General features: G+C 43.5%; 1 protein-coding gene across 1 annotated transcript in view; it reads left to right on the forward strand.

The window, feature by feature from the left end:
- Positions 1-17,796, forward strand: part of LOC308316448 (transmembrane protein 132C) — a 170,571-nt gene that overhangs the window by 129,709 nt on the left and 23,066 nt on the right. Inside the window, exons 4-5 of the mRNA XM_080765084.1 lie at positions 1,514-1,700; positions 14,519-14,662. Of these exons, the coding sequence (XP_080621210.1) occupies positions 1,514-1,700; positions 14,519-14,662 (331 nt within the window). The remainder of the gene's footprint in view (positions 1-1,513; positions 1,701-14,518; positions 14,663-17,796) is intronic.

Below are 17,796 nucleotides of genomic sequence, written 5' to 3' on the forward strand. Positions count from 1 at the left end.
ATAAATTTGTGGCAACACAAAGCGCCCTTCTCTTCACACGGGTGTGATTTTTATTTTATGCCAATTGCCTAAGCTGTAATCCTGGGCACTCTCTCCCGCTGCCAACCTGTGGAGAGCCCCGACCTGAGCTCATGCTTCCTTCAATGCATGAGGCGTGAGTAGGTCGCTTCTTATCACCTGACAGGGTTGGTTTCCCCAGTTGGACGTAGCGCGTGGAAGGAACACATTATTCCAACCAGTTCCTTTCCCCTCCATCAGGCAAAAAAGAAAATTGGGCTGTTGTGCTCCAATGCATAACAAATAATGCAGTGTGAAGGAGGGGCTGGGGGTGTTTATGATATGGTATTTAAATGAATACCAGACGGGAGAATAAAATTATTGAGCATGTTACATGTTTACTCAGATGTCTTTCCAAGATGTACCACATACAGTATCGTATTCTTGTTACTAAACAAAGACTAGATTTTCTTCCCTGATAATTCATAAAAAGCTTGCCATTTGACATGCAAGACAAGGCTAATGCTTAATTTATACTGGAGTGCTAGCAAAACAGCAGATATACAAGCTCACAACTTGTAACATTCATGACACATTGTGGGCTCTTAAATCGACAATGTTCTGCATGCAACACCGGCGCGCTAAAAGTATAAATCAAGCTTAGCAGATCTTGTGCCATTTCCAATCGCCTCTTGCTCCCATGTAAAACTGACCTTTCCTGCCTCCTGGCTATATTTAAACCCCTGAGCACCGAAGACTTATGGTGCCATGGGGAAATTTTATTATCGACGGTTTCCATTTGTCGGACTTAATTCAGCCTTGCCATAGATCCTGCTGCAGCATGCCATATATTTACACTCTGCAACTGCAAACAAGGGCAGCGGTGACAAACCTATATAGCCTTCATGGCTTTAGCAGGGTTGACGCCTGCCAAATAATTCCTTTGAACTGCTTCACGATGCAACGGGCAGCTTATAGACTGTATTTACAGTGCTCATCACCTGTGGGAAAGTCAAAGGAGAATATGCACAGTAAAAGAGGATGGTATTATTCCATGAACCACAGAGGTGAGAGGGTCAAACACAGAAGGGCATTTTTACAAACTACAGTTGGTCCCTGTCATCAGTCTTTACTATTTGCCGTGAAAGACTGACACCCATTTCACAACCGTGGTATTCCTTTTCCTCCTTCAGAGAAAGTGGTGAGGTACTGGTACAGCGAGGAGTTAGGCAGAGGCAGAGCCAGCAAAAAGTGTTGCGGGAACATTGAAAAAAGTTCAACTTTTTCACTGCAGAGACAACCAGAAGCTCAATGTTTTTGAACAAGTGTGGACTAGGCGTACACACAAAGGTGACGTGGGTGTTTAAAATGTTTTGTACACACCCATTTAGGGGGAAAACGCTTAAAGCACACTGTTGGTGTGAATTGGGCAAAATGAGCTCATAATATGTATTGTCCAACTCCATGCTCTTGCACACTCCCTCACTCTGTCTCAATGTCTCTCTTTCACTGACAGGTCTGAGGTGGGCTACCAGAGGGTGCTGCAAGTCGACCTGAAGCTGGAGAGCTACCCAGAGCTACTGGGCAGCCGCTGGATGGCCTGGCAGGTGGAGTACCCGGGAAGCCGTGCTGCAACGCACGAGGCTGAGACGGAGATCCGACTGGGGCAAGAGGACCTGGGGGGCATTGTGCCTCTGGCCATGGTGAGTGGTGCCAGTCAGTCACAGCTCATAACCCTCCAAACGGAGGACTGTGTAAAGTTCTGAAGGGGGGAGCCCCTGTCATCGACATGCATGATTGAAATAGCATTTGCTTGTTGTTTATCCCTTTCAGCATGCTGGCCCTAGATGGGGCCCAGGGGTAGGTATGAATGGATCTGGCTGGATGATTTTATTTTGTCAATGAACACAAGTCAGAATCAGATCACATTACAAGTAAGGTGGGTGAAAAACTTGGTTGTGCAGGCTCATCATTGCGTTGAAAGATAGAGAAAAGAGAGGAGCATAAAGTGCATAACATGACCAATGTGAGTGCATAATAAATAAAAGCCAAGGTCATACTGAAGGTATGTACAAATGTAAATAAAAAAGTATTTTTAAACTTGGTAAATGGTGCATTTATATAGCACCTTTATCCAAGGCGCTTTACATAGATTGTGCATTACATTCACCCATTCATACACCGATTGCGGCAGAAGCCATGCAAGGTACCAACCAGCACATCGGGAGCAATTTGGGGTTCAGTGTCTTACGCAAGGACACTTCGACATGTAGACAGGAGGAGCCGGGATTCGAACCGCCGACCCATGGATCATTGGACGACCTGCTCTACCTCCTGAGCCACAGTCGCCCCTAATAAGTAGTATATTACTGTTTGAGTAATATTTTGACAACACTGCTGGTCATACCATTAAGAGCTCTCCAGGCAAGTGCTCAAGTGATCAATTATAGAGACAATGTCATTTCAAGAGTCACGTCAGTAAGAGATAAAGATAAATCATGTTTCCATGCACGCTTAATGGAACGCTACGTGTCTGCATGTATGTTCTATATAGCAAGCTCTTGTATTCACCCACACTACTTTTCTGTCAATTTAAAATTCAGACATTTAGCACAAGCTTATCCAGAGACTTAATTGTAAGATCAGAATAGATGACATGAACCGTAGTCAACCGAGAAAAACAATTAAGTGCTATGCCAAGTATCTAGGATACCAGGTAAACATCAGCGCATCTGTCTAAACAACCTGCTATGTACTGTCAATAAAATTATTAATTATCTATTTAAATAACATAATCTTGTCAAGTAACCAAAAGAAGAAGAGGAGTGCTAGGGGCGAGTCCTAAGCCACTGTTATTGACGTACTCAAATCCCGGTACCTTTAAAAAAAGAAGAATCGATATTTTAACAGTCAGTAATTTTGTATAATGCTGACATGTCAAACAGGCATGTGTGTTCTTTGTACAGAAAACATTGGTCAGGGTCTGCTGATAATGTGCAGTATAGCCAAAACTTCACAATCCTGAGTGCTGATAGCAGGACTATGACGTCAAATCAGTATCACGATTATTTAAAACGTTTGCCTTGATTACAATTTATTATTGAACAATTAACAAACTAGTGAAAATAGCAAGCTTATAACGCATCGCATCGACTCGTTGTGAGCTGATCTTCCCAGCTTCATGAACTAACTGCGCACGTGTTCCTATCCTATTCCTGCCTCACACAGACAGCATGCTAGAGTACATGCATACGTACGTTTCCACTAGGCAACCCTGTGGTGTTTAGAACACATCACACACTCACATTCACTGCTGGTTTACTCTTCTGTGTCATTCTGTTGTTCTGTCCGCCTTTGTCTTTGTATGTCTCACTCTATTTATTTCTGTCACACAGAAATGCACAAACAGTACATACACACGGACGTATGCACACAGTCACAGACGTGCACACACGCGCACACACACACGTACACGTACAAGCACTCACACACACAGCACACAGCAGGGGGCCTTTTGCAATCTGCATGTACCAATATGAGAAATGCACACAAGCGAGGAAGTGGAAGATTGGAGATTACTTGGGATCACTGTGCCATGAAAACCCCACAGATAAGTTCTCTCCTCTCCTCTCTGCTCAATGGGAAGGATAGATTTTTTTCAGTTATCAATGTGAGACTCCATCTTCTCCTACCCGCGACCCTACTTGGGGTCCGACTGTCAGTTTGAGAAGCTCTAGCACAGAGGAAGTTAGGTTTTGTGAAAGCGCAGTTCTCGCTGACTGGGGGAGGGGCTCTGCGAACGACATGCTCAGTGACACCAATATTCGGTGAAACATCTGTGCTGCTGCTTGGTACAAAACGCACTGGCATAGTGAAAACAGTCTCATTAAAGAACCAATGATCACAGCATTGTCTTTGCCATCAAGGTAGTGACAGGGAATCTAGGAGACAAAAGAGATGGGGATGGGAGGAGAAGGAGAAACGAGGGGAGATAAGAGAGAAGCGGGAATGGAGAGGCAGAACAGAAGAGAACAATTCTCTAATCTTTTTTAATCAAGTTGAGAGGGGAGACTTGAGAGAGAACGCTGAAGGCATCTGTTGACATAACAGCTCCATGGCTTTGCTCAAGAAGGGCCTTTCATCTGTAATTAGTGCTAATTAGTCTAATAAGCTCCACTGTCTGTCGCCATAATGGAGAAGCTGCAGTAATTGTGTTTAGGACCGGAAATAATCTCTTAAACTGAAGGGGATCCATAAGTGATCACGTCTCAAAAGGTTATAATGCAATAAAGCTAATGACTACCAGTAATGGGAAGCTGATTTCGGTTTTGATCACATTTATGGCTTATTACACCTCAACGGCTTCACAGACCGGCTTCCTGCTCGTTTATGGCCCGCACTAAATCGCTATGCTCTTCCTGGAATTGATTATTAAAAAAAAAAAAAAAAAAACGTTTCTTTATATATAATGTATGTTTTATTGCATTTCCTGAGCCCGAATGATAGGCTCTGGCATGGGTTGACACTTCTGGGAAGGCAGCAACTACACTGTCTTTGAAGAGGGCTCCTCCTGTGTGCTGTAACAGAACCACCTGTGCAGGGCGAGCTCCCAGCATCGCTCTCTCACCACATGCCTTGTCACCCGTTTCAGACCATGAAGCAGCAATTAGGATTTCAAAAGCAAAAAAGAAAGAAAAGGAAAGAAAAAAAGAGCATTCAAAAGTTTTCTGGAGTTTAGCTTAGAAGGTTATACGCCTCAGAACACACAAGTCTCTACTGTACGCAATCACCTGTCCTTGCTTTTCTTCAACTCGCCTGATTGTTTTTAGATCTCTCTCATGCACCTTTTCTGCCTTTTCTCTGCTGTTTGTGCAGAAGACAAACTTAGATTAATATATTAACAATGTAGATTAATTGCGTCCCTGTCACCCCCCCCACTTCATCTCGTTGGCAACCCCCCTCTTCCCATCTCCCCTCATAGCACTCGCGTGTGTGTGTGTTTACCCGAGTGTGTATATATGTGTGTGTTTTTGGGTCACCGAGAGATGGATCTTAAAGGCAGTAATTGGTGGCTGAGCAGATTCCTCGGCGCGGCAGGAGGCTGGTCCATTATCTTTTACCATCCTGAAGTAATACGCTCCCGTCCAGGCTGGCCTCATCATCATTACCCATGCTGCAGTTGGCTCGGTGATGGAGGGAGAGTGGGGAGGACAGGGCATACATCATATCTGGACTCATCAGTCTTCCTGCCCCTGCCGAGACACCAAACTGTGCTCATTCACACAGTCCTTTCAGCCACATGGAGATGAGGAGAAATGAAAGCAGCCGCTTGTATTCACGCACGGTTCCAATGTATCGTTAAACAATACATCATCACCCTGGCCGTCCTCCGGCCACTTCCGCTCCCACATGATAAAGTAATCTATCAACATCCTCCATTCAATGTTTCATTTTCCCCATTTCTGTTCCATTCCCGCTGTACGAATGCACATGCCCCACGCCAGGCGAGTGAAATCAGACGAACAATTTATCAAACACATTGTTAGACAAACGGGCATGAGCACTTATACCCGGCTATGTCCCGGGGCAAGAAATACAGCATTTGTGCTGGAAGCATGCTGTTACAAAACTGCTTTATAAAAACATATCTGTTTGCTGTGAGAAAATGCACAGTAGCTGAACACAGGCTATTATTTGCTCTAGCTTGAGGCTGTCAGATTTGAATGGTGTAATGGCCTCAACCAGTGCCCAGTCAGCCATTCTCCATACGTTTTCTTCTACTGGTCTACAGTATGTGTCATGGCATTGTCCCTGCAGTGGACTGGCCTGTGTGTCATGGCATTGTCCCTGCAGTGGACTGGCCTGTGTGTCATGGCATTGTCTCTGCAGTGGACTGGCCTGTGTGTCATGGCATTGTCCCTGCAAAGCCCATGGACTGCGCTACAGCATGTGTCATGGCATTGTCCCTGCAAAGCCTCTGGACTGGCCCTCTGTGTGGCATGGCATTGTCTCTGCAAAGCTTGTGGACTGGCCTCTTGTGTGTCATAGCATTGTCCCTGCTTATTTCTGGCCCAGGGCACAGTACTTTACATACATTTATTTACATATCATGACTCTACGCTTGACAGTAGGAGGTCTGATGGAGGATTCCCCAGGGGTAATCCATTTGCAGCTAATGTAGCCAAGACGCCGATGATGAAGTGCTACCACTAATTGAGTGTGCGGCATTATGCACTATGCAAAAACTACAACTTATTCAGTTATAAATCATCACCCGAATTTGATCCGATTCCTCAACATTGTATGAAATACATACAGTAATGTGTTAACATATTCCAGGCTGGGGGGTTTTCTACTTAATAAAAATAATAATAAAAAGAACTATGGTAGATGATCAGCATGACTGGTAGTCATTCTCTGGATGTAATTTAATTGCAAATGCGTTTGCTGTCAGTCAGGAAGAGGCTGAGTGACTTTTGTGGTCCCTACATAATTGAAAGGCTAAAAGAGAGAGGGGGCGGGGGCTGTTCAGTAGACATGCATGCATACACAGGCGAGAGCATGCACACACACACACACACACACACACACACACACACACACACACACACACACACACACACACACACACACACACACACACACACACACACACACACACACACACCCCTCAAAGCAAGCCTTATTAGAGCTTTCTTGAACATCATCCTCAAATGAATACACCCAACCTGGTACTGTGACTATTTCAGTAAAGCTTCCTTCTTTTTCCTTTTAACTAAGATGCCACCCAGTAAATGATCTGTCACTGCTAAGAAAACCATTTTTGGAGGTTCAATACAGTACAATAGGGAATTCAAATTACTGTATGTGTTTAGACTTTCATCACAATTCTCCGGTTTCTACTATTCTCTCATGTTTGCACATTTAATGTACTTTTGTAGTTATTCCAAGTTAACTTGGTGATCATTTTTGAGTAATTTCAAGTAAATATTATGACTACTGTAGATCAAAGCTGACAGATTATGTGAGTATAAATAGTAGTATAAATAGTATAATAAAACATGAAACACTGGCACAGTAAAATCCTCAGTCTTAATGGAACTGTGAGTGGCAGTAGCACTTGCCCTAGCCTTGACGAACTTACAGGCGTATGCAAAGGCTCAACTTATTTTGTTTGTTTGATTGATTGATTTAAGTATGTATTAACAGTTAACAGATTTCAAGCACATTTCGTCTACCAGGCTTTAAATGGATCGGATCTCCTCGTTGATGGTCCATATTTCATGTACCGTGGGAGGCATTGTTCAGGCTTGGTAAGTGAAACTCATCCAAGAGAGCCAATTGGGCTATGAAACAGTTTAGGCAGTTCTAGCTTCTCGGCTAAAGGCGAGCCCCACAGATAACAAGCCATCTGGCTGGCTGGCTTTCTTGGCTACAGACGAGCCACAACCAGCTGGGTCCACCATTTCAATTCATCATAACATTTAGAGACGCACAACTACAAATATATATATTCTATATAGCCAAAAACAGGAAATCATCATAGAGGAGGTAGACTGAGCTAACACTAGACATTTCTGGCCTAGATGGGAGGGCCGCGGCTCAGAAAAGCGCGCACCCTGATTGGTTCACCGATCTGTCCGTCAGCCCCGGTCTCTTTAGACCAGTGCAGCCCATGCGTAAATCCAGGCTTTCATTTTTCGCGCAGACGAAATGAAAGCCTGTGTATCGAGGCTATAGAGGAGGTAAAAAGGGAAAAAAACATATACAGTGAGGGGGAAAAAGGGTGGGTGGGGGATTCAGATTTTACGGGGGCCAGTTTCGAATTGCAGCCGTCCGTAGGTTGCCTTTGAGAGCAGATTTGAAGGAGTCATGGGATTTGCATGTCTTTTTTTGCATGTCTTAATGACTGTTGGTAGGGCGTTCCACATTTAACTTAGATAGCATTTTTGTATACGCATTGTTTCATTATATAGATATTCCACTGTTCTTAGCTTAAGTATGATTCTTGATTACTTTTTTTGTGTATTTGATGTATTACCATGTTTTGTTCTTGCTTACTGTGAGTCGCTCTGGATTAAGAGCGTCTGCTAAATGCCTAAATTGTAATTGTGAATGTGGACCCAATAGGCCCTTATGCGACAAATTAACACTACAGTGTGGATGACATACTGCCTTGTATAGCAGAGATAGTGTGGTTAAGAAGACCCCTGCCTCTGGATCCACATAGGGAATATAACGGATGGAAACCGCCAGCTGTGTCACCTTCTCCGTGTCACTACTGTTTCAGTAGATATGCAAAGAGCAGCAGAACTTTAGCGCAGCAGACCTTCAGAGTGGGGATGAAGTGGAAGATATTACTTAAACTCCTATCGATCCATCTCATATCGATGGGGCATGCAAGTGTCCAATTCTCATATCTCTCCACATTAATGTTCACATCCTACTTTACATTCCGGGCCCGGCTCTTCTTGTTCTGATCCTGGGCCAGTGAGGCTTGAGAGGAATGTGTGTATTTTCAGTGAGGTAATGGAGTCTGCAGTGGCACTGACCTTTATGTCTGTTGAGAGAGGTTTGTGTCCAGGGGGCAGCTAAGCCAGGCTAAGCTTTCAGTATGGATCTCTATCTGAAACCCGAGTGGAGAAATCAGCCGGGGGGATCGCAAGGTCATCCCTGCAAGCCATTGTCGAGTGTTGGTGAAGAGCTCTCGTCGATCGACCAAGCATGATAGAAATGAGGCTGAAATGGAGCAGGCAGGTTGGGGTCCCGGGTTTTTTCTGGGCCCTGTGCCCCAGCCCCTAAGGCTGCTGGGCTTGGAGGGTGATCAGCGGCAGAGCGGAGGTATATCAGCAGGCTATCGCCACAACCAGCAGCAGCATCAGTCAAACCCTCATGGGCAGATGAAGTGCATGAGACACCCTGGAGCCCTTCTCCCTAGAGGCCTTTTGTTCTGTCCTCCCACTGTTCGCCAGGCTAGTAGACAGAGAGATGGCTGCCTCCCTGGCACCTGACCTTGGTGTCTTTCTGGAGCCGCAAGACACAGAGTGTTGTTGATATTCACAAGGGATGCCGGTACCTCCCTCCTGACCCATTGATCTAGATGTATTGCAGATGTGGTATTCATGAGCATTGCAGGAGATTTGTCCTATAAAGTTAAAATACAGTGCTTCTATCACCAGCCATGTTTTATTCAAGAGCTCCCTCACCCAGCATGAGATACATTCATGGCCACTGGGCTCCAGCGGGTGGCTTGGTTCCTCTTTGCACCCGCCCCCTATTCCCAGCATCAAGCCATAATACTCTCTTTAAACTCTATTTTCAAGAGTGTTGTAAGTACTTGCCTGGTGTTGTTTAACATGTTGTGCAGGCATATAGAATGTGCTTACAGCACATTCACTGCAGGGATCTATATATGTCTGCTTTTTAGAAAGCGGTTTTCTATCATAATTATGTCTTTGCAATGTCTGTTCTACAATCAACCAGTTGAGATAAACATAACAACCTCATAAATGGTTATTCTGGACAACATAAAATGTAGTCTCTATGGGAATCCCGATGTGCTTATAAGGCACAGGGCTCAAATGCCTGGCAATGAGTCTCTGGTTTGACTCCCATCAAATAAAGGCTCAAAAAGTCTATTTTATTGTCTTGATAATAAAACATCCAAAGGAATCTGTTGCAAATTGCAATTCATAGTGTGATTAATTATGTGACCATTTAATTAATTATGTGATTTGCAGAAGAATGTCCTTGTGACACCTTGTCGGAGGTTTAACCATAAATCATCAATTAATGATTTCCGTAATTAATTATTTTACTAAATTAATTTACTGAAGTGAATGTGACCTCTCAATGTTTTGCCATATTCTGAAAAGTTGATATGGCACCAGTTGCCCTTGGTTTATGGCTTGTGATGGAAGCAGTGCAAGTGCAACACAAGTCATGCTATATTGTTTACTCAGTTTACATTAGGAACTCTATAAAATGAGAATATACATATACTGTAGCAATTTCTTCGGTAGCTCCATTGAAGCTTCAGCAAAGGTTATTGAATCTAATAACTAAATGCTGCCTTCTACTCAATAGCAGATACATTTTATTATAGGATCTTTCCATGTCTGCTATTCCACTTCTCAATGCATTCCCAGTCTAGTGCATTGAGACTGCGAGTTTTAGTGTGTTATTTTATTCTAACAGGACAGAATAGCCATTAATTCCTCTCCATATTGAGTCAATTAGCGAAGGAGAAACCTGCTTGGCTACCGGCTAAATTAGGGCCACCAACTAATACCCAGGTAACACACTCTGCCTGACCCAGGGGTCCTCAGCATAATCGTTCATTACCTACCCCCTTTTTAACACTTTATGGAGTGGGTCTACTATCGCAGCAGTCCATCTCTTCCCAACGAGCCTTGGCCAGCTATAATGAGAAGATCTCCGACTGGTGCTCTCTTCAGACAGTCCATTGAAAAGTGGTTAAAGGTGTTTTAGGAGGCAGTGAGGGATGACCACCCGCTAGATAGGTCCCCACTGCCCCACACTGCAGCCATACGTTCTCCCAGTTTTCATTTGAAGGAAAGGAGAGGAGGAGAACTGGCTCATTACTAGGTTGAAATGTTACAAAGAGAGGAGAGAATGAAGACCCTCATTAAAACGTAGTAAAGTCTCGGCCACCTTTAGTACAATTTCAATGTGCTGTCTAAACGTGATGTAAGTCTCTGAAGTGGTGATACAGTACTAAGGCCTCTATTGCCGCTCTCCTCCATATTACTTACTTCCAGCCAATTAAAAGCCCACTGGAATTGAGAGAGAAAGTGTCACATTCAGTGCCACATGAATGTAAGGAGTCGAGCTGATGAAAGGACATCTCTATTAGCCTGCTTTGTCCGTCACTCCAGGACACCGACTGAGAAGCATTTTATTCAACATATTATTCATTGGCTTCTCCTCCCATTTCACTTTCCCGACACGCACACTATACATTCCACATCGCCATGGGATGACAATGTTTATCAGGACTATGAATATTTCATTTACTATAGTCTGTTGAATATTGGCAGATTTCATGGGAATTTTGTATAAGCTCTTACTTCCTTGGATCATAAATAAGCTTGCGTGCGCTGACAGGACATCAATCGTGCTTGTCAAAGCATTAGATTAGTGTTTGTGCCTCATAGATAAGCTCACTTTATAGGCCAATGATGTGCTTTTAGGCTTATCTGCAGGCATGTTGCGTTTAAGGACACCGCTGACATGAATAAGCACAGACGCTATAGCTTTCTCTTTCTCCATCTCTCTTTCTCGCCATGAATAATGCAGGATTTTAAAATCCTCCAACTCAACGGTCTGCTTGACCTGTTCTTTTGGGAGCATTGGCCAAGGTGGTTGGGTTAGAATGTGGATGTTTCAGTGTCAGGTAGATGCGAATGGCCAATCACTGGCCCGGGACAGGCAACCCGGCTGCTTCTCATGCTGCCTGTGTCACTCTGGCTGACACCATAAATCTCACTTATTTTCAGATCCAAGCTAGACATGGGCAGAAATTATGGTCCAGACCGCATTACCAGCCACAGTACCGTGCTGAATGCTAACAGAGAGGCCGTTGATAAAGAGGCAGTTTCTTCCACAGAAAGCAGACCAGAATGAGCTACAATAAGGACTGAGACAGACCTTGGTAAACTTCCAAACTCTAATACGAATAAAAATAGACAGAAATATTGCGAAATTCAACGGTACACAATGAGAGTTAAATTTGAGCTTGGAATTGTGTTAGAATGGAATGGAACCTCAGTGAGAATGAGATGGAGGGAAAATGATCAAAGCCTCCGTGATGGATGTTGTTTTAAAGCTGTGGGTTCAAGTAGTTTTATATTAAAACTCCTGTGACCATTTTTTTAAGTAATTGAAAACTGTAGGGAAACCATTTATCAGAGAATAATTAGGCTATGCCAAAGATAGGAAGAAATCCATCCATTCTCAAATGAGACGCCTATAGTAATATGTGTCCTTATTACAATATTTATCAATTAACATCCAGTAACACATTTCCTTTCCAAATGTTTATGCCATGTTTTGGAATGAATCTATGTGTATTCCATAAATCTCCCACAATATAAAACCCTCATCAGCTAATGGAGTGATTAGTCTAGTTTTTCGTGCTCTTTATTAGTAATTGCACTGGTTTCACCCATAGCCATACGACCCACACCCATACACATTCCCACCTGTGCAGCGGTGGTCTCCATTTAATTGCGCCATCTATGTCTGACTGTGTGGAGCATTGATGCATCACTGCAGGATCTCATCCCACTGTGGTTTATTGCTGTCGGTGCCTCTCCAGCCTCTCTGTGATCCAACATTAGCCCATGTTTTCACCGGGTCCCAACCATTTACCCAATCACGTGTTATAGACAAACGCGCTGGAAATAGATGAATCCCGGGAGAAAGGAAATTAATTGTCGACAACCCACTGATTTCAGGGGGTGAACAAGAGGGGCAGTGAATTGTATGGATATCACTATACGTCATACGGTAATCTATATGTTGTTGCTGTCGGGAGGAAACCTCATATGTCCTAAACTGCTTTTCAGCTCGACCATGTTAGCTTATTTTGTGTGATGCTGTAGAGATAAGAGTTTTCTGGCCCGACGACAGCAACTATATACAATACAGTATAAGAATGAAAAGCGTGTGGGCTGTGGGGTACTGTACTGTACTGTATGTCTTAGCTCAACTAATAATGAAGCAAAGTGGGCTTCATAATTGATGCTTACGAGTCCTCTTCATTCTTCTAATTTGCAAGCTCACAGACACAAACAGAAGTCCTTTGAATCATAGTGAACAGAGTTTATAGTGTAGGCCTACAAATTCTGTGTTCTCCCCTGGAGAATGTGGATTAAGGCAGTGTTTCCCAACCTGTGTGTCGCGGAGCTTTGGTGCTCCGTTTGATGTGTCCAAGTGCTGTAATTTGACCGAAATTAAGTTATAGTGTTACTTTCTGTCAAATCAGGCGGCACACTAACTCTCCCCCGAAAGCAATATTATATATTTTATTTGAGGTTTGGGGACTATTAATTGATTCGGCATGAAGACTAAAGCATTCTAAATAAATATACGCATGCCTTGATCACTGGTACGGCACCCTCTGAGCTGACTTGAAAGGATTTTACGACCAACGGACAAGTCCGCCAACATCACGGCCAAGTTCAATTGATGAATTCCACACGTAACGTGGGAATGCTCGTAAATGTCCGTACGCTCACGATATGAGCGTAAACGGCGTCGTGAATCTGGCCCTGTGAATTTAGATTGTGTACAAAATGTTCTATACAAATATACTTGCGTTGCTTTCAATGCAGTGCACAAAAAATGTACAATCAATAAGCACTCCACCTTGACTCCAAGGCCAGCCATAATAATGTGGTGCCTTATAGTGACACTTAATTGGAATTGTACTGTAATGGGCTGAATGGACAGAATGGATGATCCCTTGTTCGTGGCTGACCAAAGGCGTTCAGATAGCCTACTCATCTTAATTGGCTCCTATTATCTGATATGACATTTGATGTGTGAATAATGAAAGGTTAAAGGCTATGTATAGGTTAATGAAGCTGTGCAGATGAAATCCATCACAGAGGGTCTGTTATTCTTCTAGCTGGGGTCATTGACTGATGCCTTTACTACCAAACCACACAATGAATATTTTAAAATGTGACTTTACTTGAAGCTAGGTGTCACTGAGTTTTGATGTATGTGTTAAGCCTTTTTGTCCCCCGGGTGAAGGGAGGGATAGAAGGACCGATAATCTGTATCAGCCCTAGGACTGCTGATAGCCTGTAATGCATATCGGTCCTAGGACTGATAAGGCAGTAGTTGACCATTCAGCACGGGCTAAAATACCACAGAGTGATTGTCAAACATGTCAAACATGAATGAAAACCAGGCAGACACCAAACACGGTTACTGCAGATATTGTGGTACTGTATAATTCACCACTGAGGAGACACTGGAGTGCACAGGAAAACACAAAAGCAGTATACAACTAGAAAGGTGCAATTCTGGGAAATTTACAAGTGTGGTTGCACAGATGCGAGTTGCCAGTTGCGACACGAGGAATCCGCTGGGAGGAATATCGTCGAAGGCTGTGCAACATGCGATTCTAATTTGGTGCAGATCGGTTCTTGCGAAGAAATAGGCCCCTCCCGCACATTTTGCAAGCTAATTACATTTGTCACGTCACTCTGAGATCACCTGTATTTCATTTTGAGAGGATTGATCTAACATATTTAACATAATATTATCCTGATGGACCATGGATATTGTGTGGAGCATGAGAACTGTCGGTCTCTGGAGCTACTTCTGTACTGAATCTACTGCAGCTAGAGGAAATGGTCCTGGTGCTGCCTGTTCTCTCACAAAACTCTTTCTTCCCCGCTTTATCTATCATCTCTCTCTCTCTCTCTCTCTCTTTCTGGCCTGTTTCCCCTCTCTCTGTTTCCTCCGTTCTCTCTTTCTCCATCAGGACTCGGAGATCCTGAACACGGCCGTGTTGACCGGCAGGACGGTGGCCGTCCCGGTGAAGGTGGTGACCGTGTCAACGGACACCACTGTTACCGACGTCTCCGAGGCAGTCAAGTGTCGCTCAACAGACGAAGATGTGGTCAAGGTCAGTGAGCTGAACAACATCCTCTGTTTCTCCAATCTCCACGTACAGCAATACAATTTATTTTTATATGATTTCAATAGATTTGTGTTGTTAGTACTTAAAGTCTACTGAAGAGCAATGTATTATACCCAAGACATAATTTCACTAAGAATATTCTAGAAAACATATAGGGGTTACGTGGTTAAACTAACATACATTTTATATTGATGCAACATTTCTCTTTTATCAGTTAATTTCAAATGGTAGGCCTATAGTGTTCAGACACAGTATACCAATGAGAATAGGGCACTTCATTCATGCCGTTTCTCATTTACTTTTGTTGCGTCTGCCTGCACACTCATGTCATTTGTGTAAGGCCTATTAGATTGATACAGTAGATTCCAAAAGTGCAACATAATTGAAGATATGTTTCCAAAATATCTGTCCTTTCTGAAGGAATAAATTACTTATATGGTCTTTATAACGAAGAGGATCTTGTCAGAGGTGGCAAGTAAACAACTTGGTTCCTTTAGTTTATGGCAGGCACACACTGCACGACTTTCAAAGTGGTCATATCGCTGTGCAGTTCACAGTTCACACTTTCTGTGTTGTTCTTTTTTGTCATCAATTCAAAGTATTTTTTATAAATTTTCAAACAGAAATCAAATCGGATGTCTTGGGTCATTGTGGTTTCAGTACATGACTGATTGAATTTGGCAACAGGGGGTCACACACTACAAGATCTGTCACCAGGACACATCTCTGACAAGTCTGTCTGGTCACGAAAACACAGGATAATATGCGATACCATGCGCGAGACGGGATGCTGCTGTTTTATTTCTCCTAAATACTTTCTTGATCTCTCTCTCGTACTCTCACACACATGACACACAGGCAGGCATGCACGCACCCACGCACGCACGCCACACACCACACACTCACATCTTTCATTGATTCCTTTTTCCTTTTTTACGCAAACATTACACTGTTTTGTGTTGATTACAGCACGTTTAGTTCAGTAGTAATTATATTAATGTTTTATCTGCTCTTTTATCTGGATCATATTTCTTTGTGGTCTGTGGTGATAACTACATTCTACCTAAAGCAGTGTGGTTCTCAAACATCCCACCTGTGACGTCAGGTGGCAGCCAAGTCTATGGACTTTGTTTGCTTTACGTAAGCCTCCCTGTGACGTCAGTGCCCTAATAAAGCAATAAGCCATAAGAGGTTCTAATGGCTGAGAGGCGTAGTGAGACACGACGTGAAGCGGAGACAGAGATTGTAAGGCAATCAAGTGCTCCCCTTCCCCAGTTCAGCTACAGAGGCCCTGCCCAGGGTCCATATATGGAGCTGGCCTGTTCTGACATCACAACAAACCATATTTGGGCATGCCTGATACATGCAGAACTCCATAGTGAATAAAGAGACAGATACAGAAATCTCCATATATGGGCATAAAAGGGACACAGATGTGTGTTCTCTGACACGGGTACAACGGGTATTGCATAGCCGGGTGGGGCATGAATCTCCAACTTCCATCGTTACCGACTCGGTGCTCTACAGCTGGGCACCAGTCTAGTATAAAAGATAAAAATTAAATTAAATAAACAAAACGTTAAAAAAAATCACACTTGTGAAGCGAGCAGTGCCTTTCATCACAATGATGACGTCTGATGATGTCAACAACATGATGTCACAGACATTGCGTGCTCAAACGGACAGACAGACACACAAAGCTGTGCAGAGGAGCGGCTGCACTGCTATGAAAATGGTTCCTCCCATGTATTCCACAACTGGGTCGCAAACCAAAAAGAATCCATCCATGTCTCCTTGGAGAACATGTGTGAGCCGTTCTAGTGGGAGCAGTTGTAGAACATTATGGAGCCAACTCGATATAGATGGAACAACATCCCCAATCCAACATTGTAGTATATTGACAACCTAGCACAGTACAATAGGATTCTCTTAAATCTATTAAATGCAGGTGTCGTTGGGTGTAAGCCCAAGATACATTGGGGGATCTAGTTCGATCCTTAGCCCTGTTATAATAGAGATTTCGTTCTTCACTTCCACCCAAATTTTTTGGATTTCTGGACAGAGCCATATTAGGTGCATATGTGCCCACGTTTTCCTTACATTGCTGGCCCTGATTAGGAGGTACATCAGGGTCAGAAGTTGAGATCGTCAGCCAATTCCTCGTTGGTTCTGAACCTGCTCTGATAAAAGCAGCATCTCTTTTATCGCTTTGATCAGACCACCTTTCTTTTTGCTCGTTTTCTGCGCCCAAGTTCAGATTGTGCTTCTGAGCTCTCTCCTCAACTTATCGAGACTGACTGATCTTTGGGGTAGAATTCTTCTCTGGGGGCCACTCATGCTTCTGCTTTGGATTCTTGACCAAAGTGGGCAGGTTGTCTACATCCATTTTACACGTGGTCTCCTCTTCCTTTTTCCTTCCACAGATCTGCCTGGAGATGAGAGTTTTTTTATCAGAATTTGATATTATCATGTGCTTGGTCTTTCCATCAGCAAGATCCTTTGATGTAGATGTTCTTCCCATATCGTCCTCTGCTTCCAGCGCATTCCTCTTCCCTTCCACAGATGATGAGGCGTTTTTATTAGAAATTGGTGTTTTCATCCGTTTGGTCTGTCCATCAGCAAGCTCCTTTGATGTCAGAGTGGTGTGGCTCAGCCACCATTGTCCAGGTGGTCTCCTCTTCCTTTTACCTTCCACACATCTGTCTGAAGATGAAGCAATTTCATCAGAACTGGATATTTTCATCTGCTTGGTCTTTCTTTTTTGGTTTTCTTCCCCCATCTGATCTGCCGCGTTCTTCAGCTATGGGACAAAGGGGGTTTATGTGAGGTCGTGGAGGTCAGTGGAGGTCAGTACATACAAATCCTGAAAGGCTGCTCCAATAAGTCTGTAACAACAATGCTCGAAGAATATAGCCTAATCTAATCCTGTAGCTATTGCTTTTATACCTTTCAGCTGTGTTTACTCCGGTTGTCATAAAGAGGTCACAATGAGTTATCCATGCCCAAATGAGTTGTTCTGGGTCGGCCATGTCCAAATATGGAGTCCATGACTGTCAACAATTGTATAACCATAAACACCTGGTCTCAAATCTGACATATTGAGTAACTAGAGATGTCCC

Source organism: Protomyctophum bolini (assembly GCF_963924005.1).
Source record: "Protomyctophum bolini genome assembly, chromosome: 6".
Classification (NCBI taxonomy): Eukaryota; Metazoa; Chordata; class Actinopteri; order Myctophiformes; family Myctophidae; genus Protomyctophum; species Protomyctophum bolini.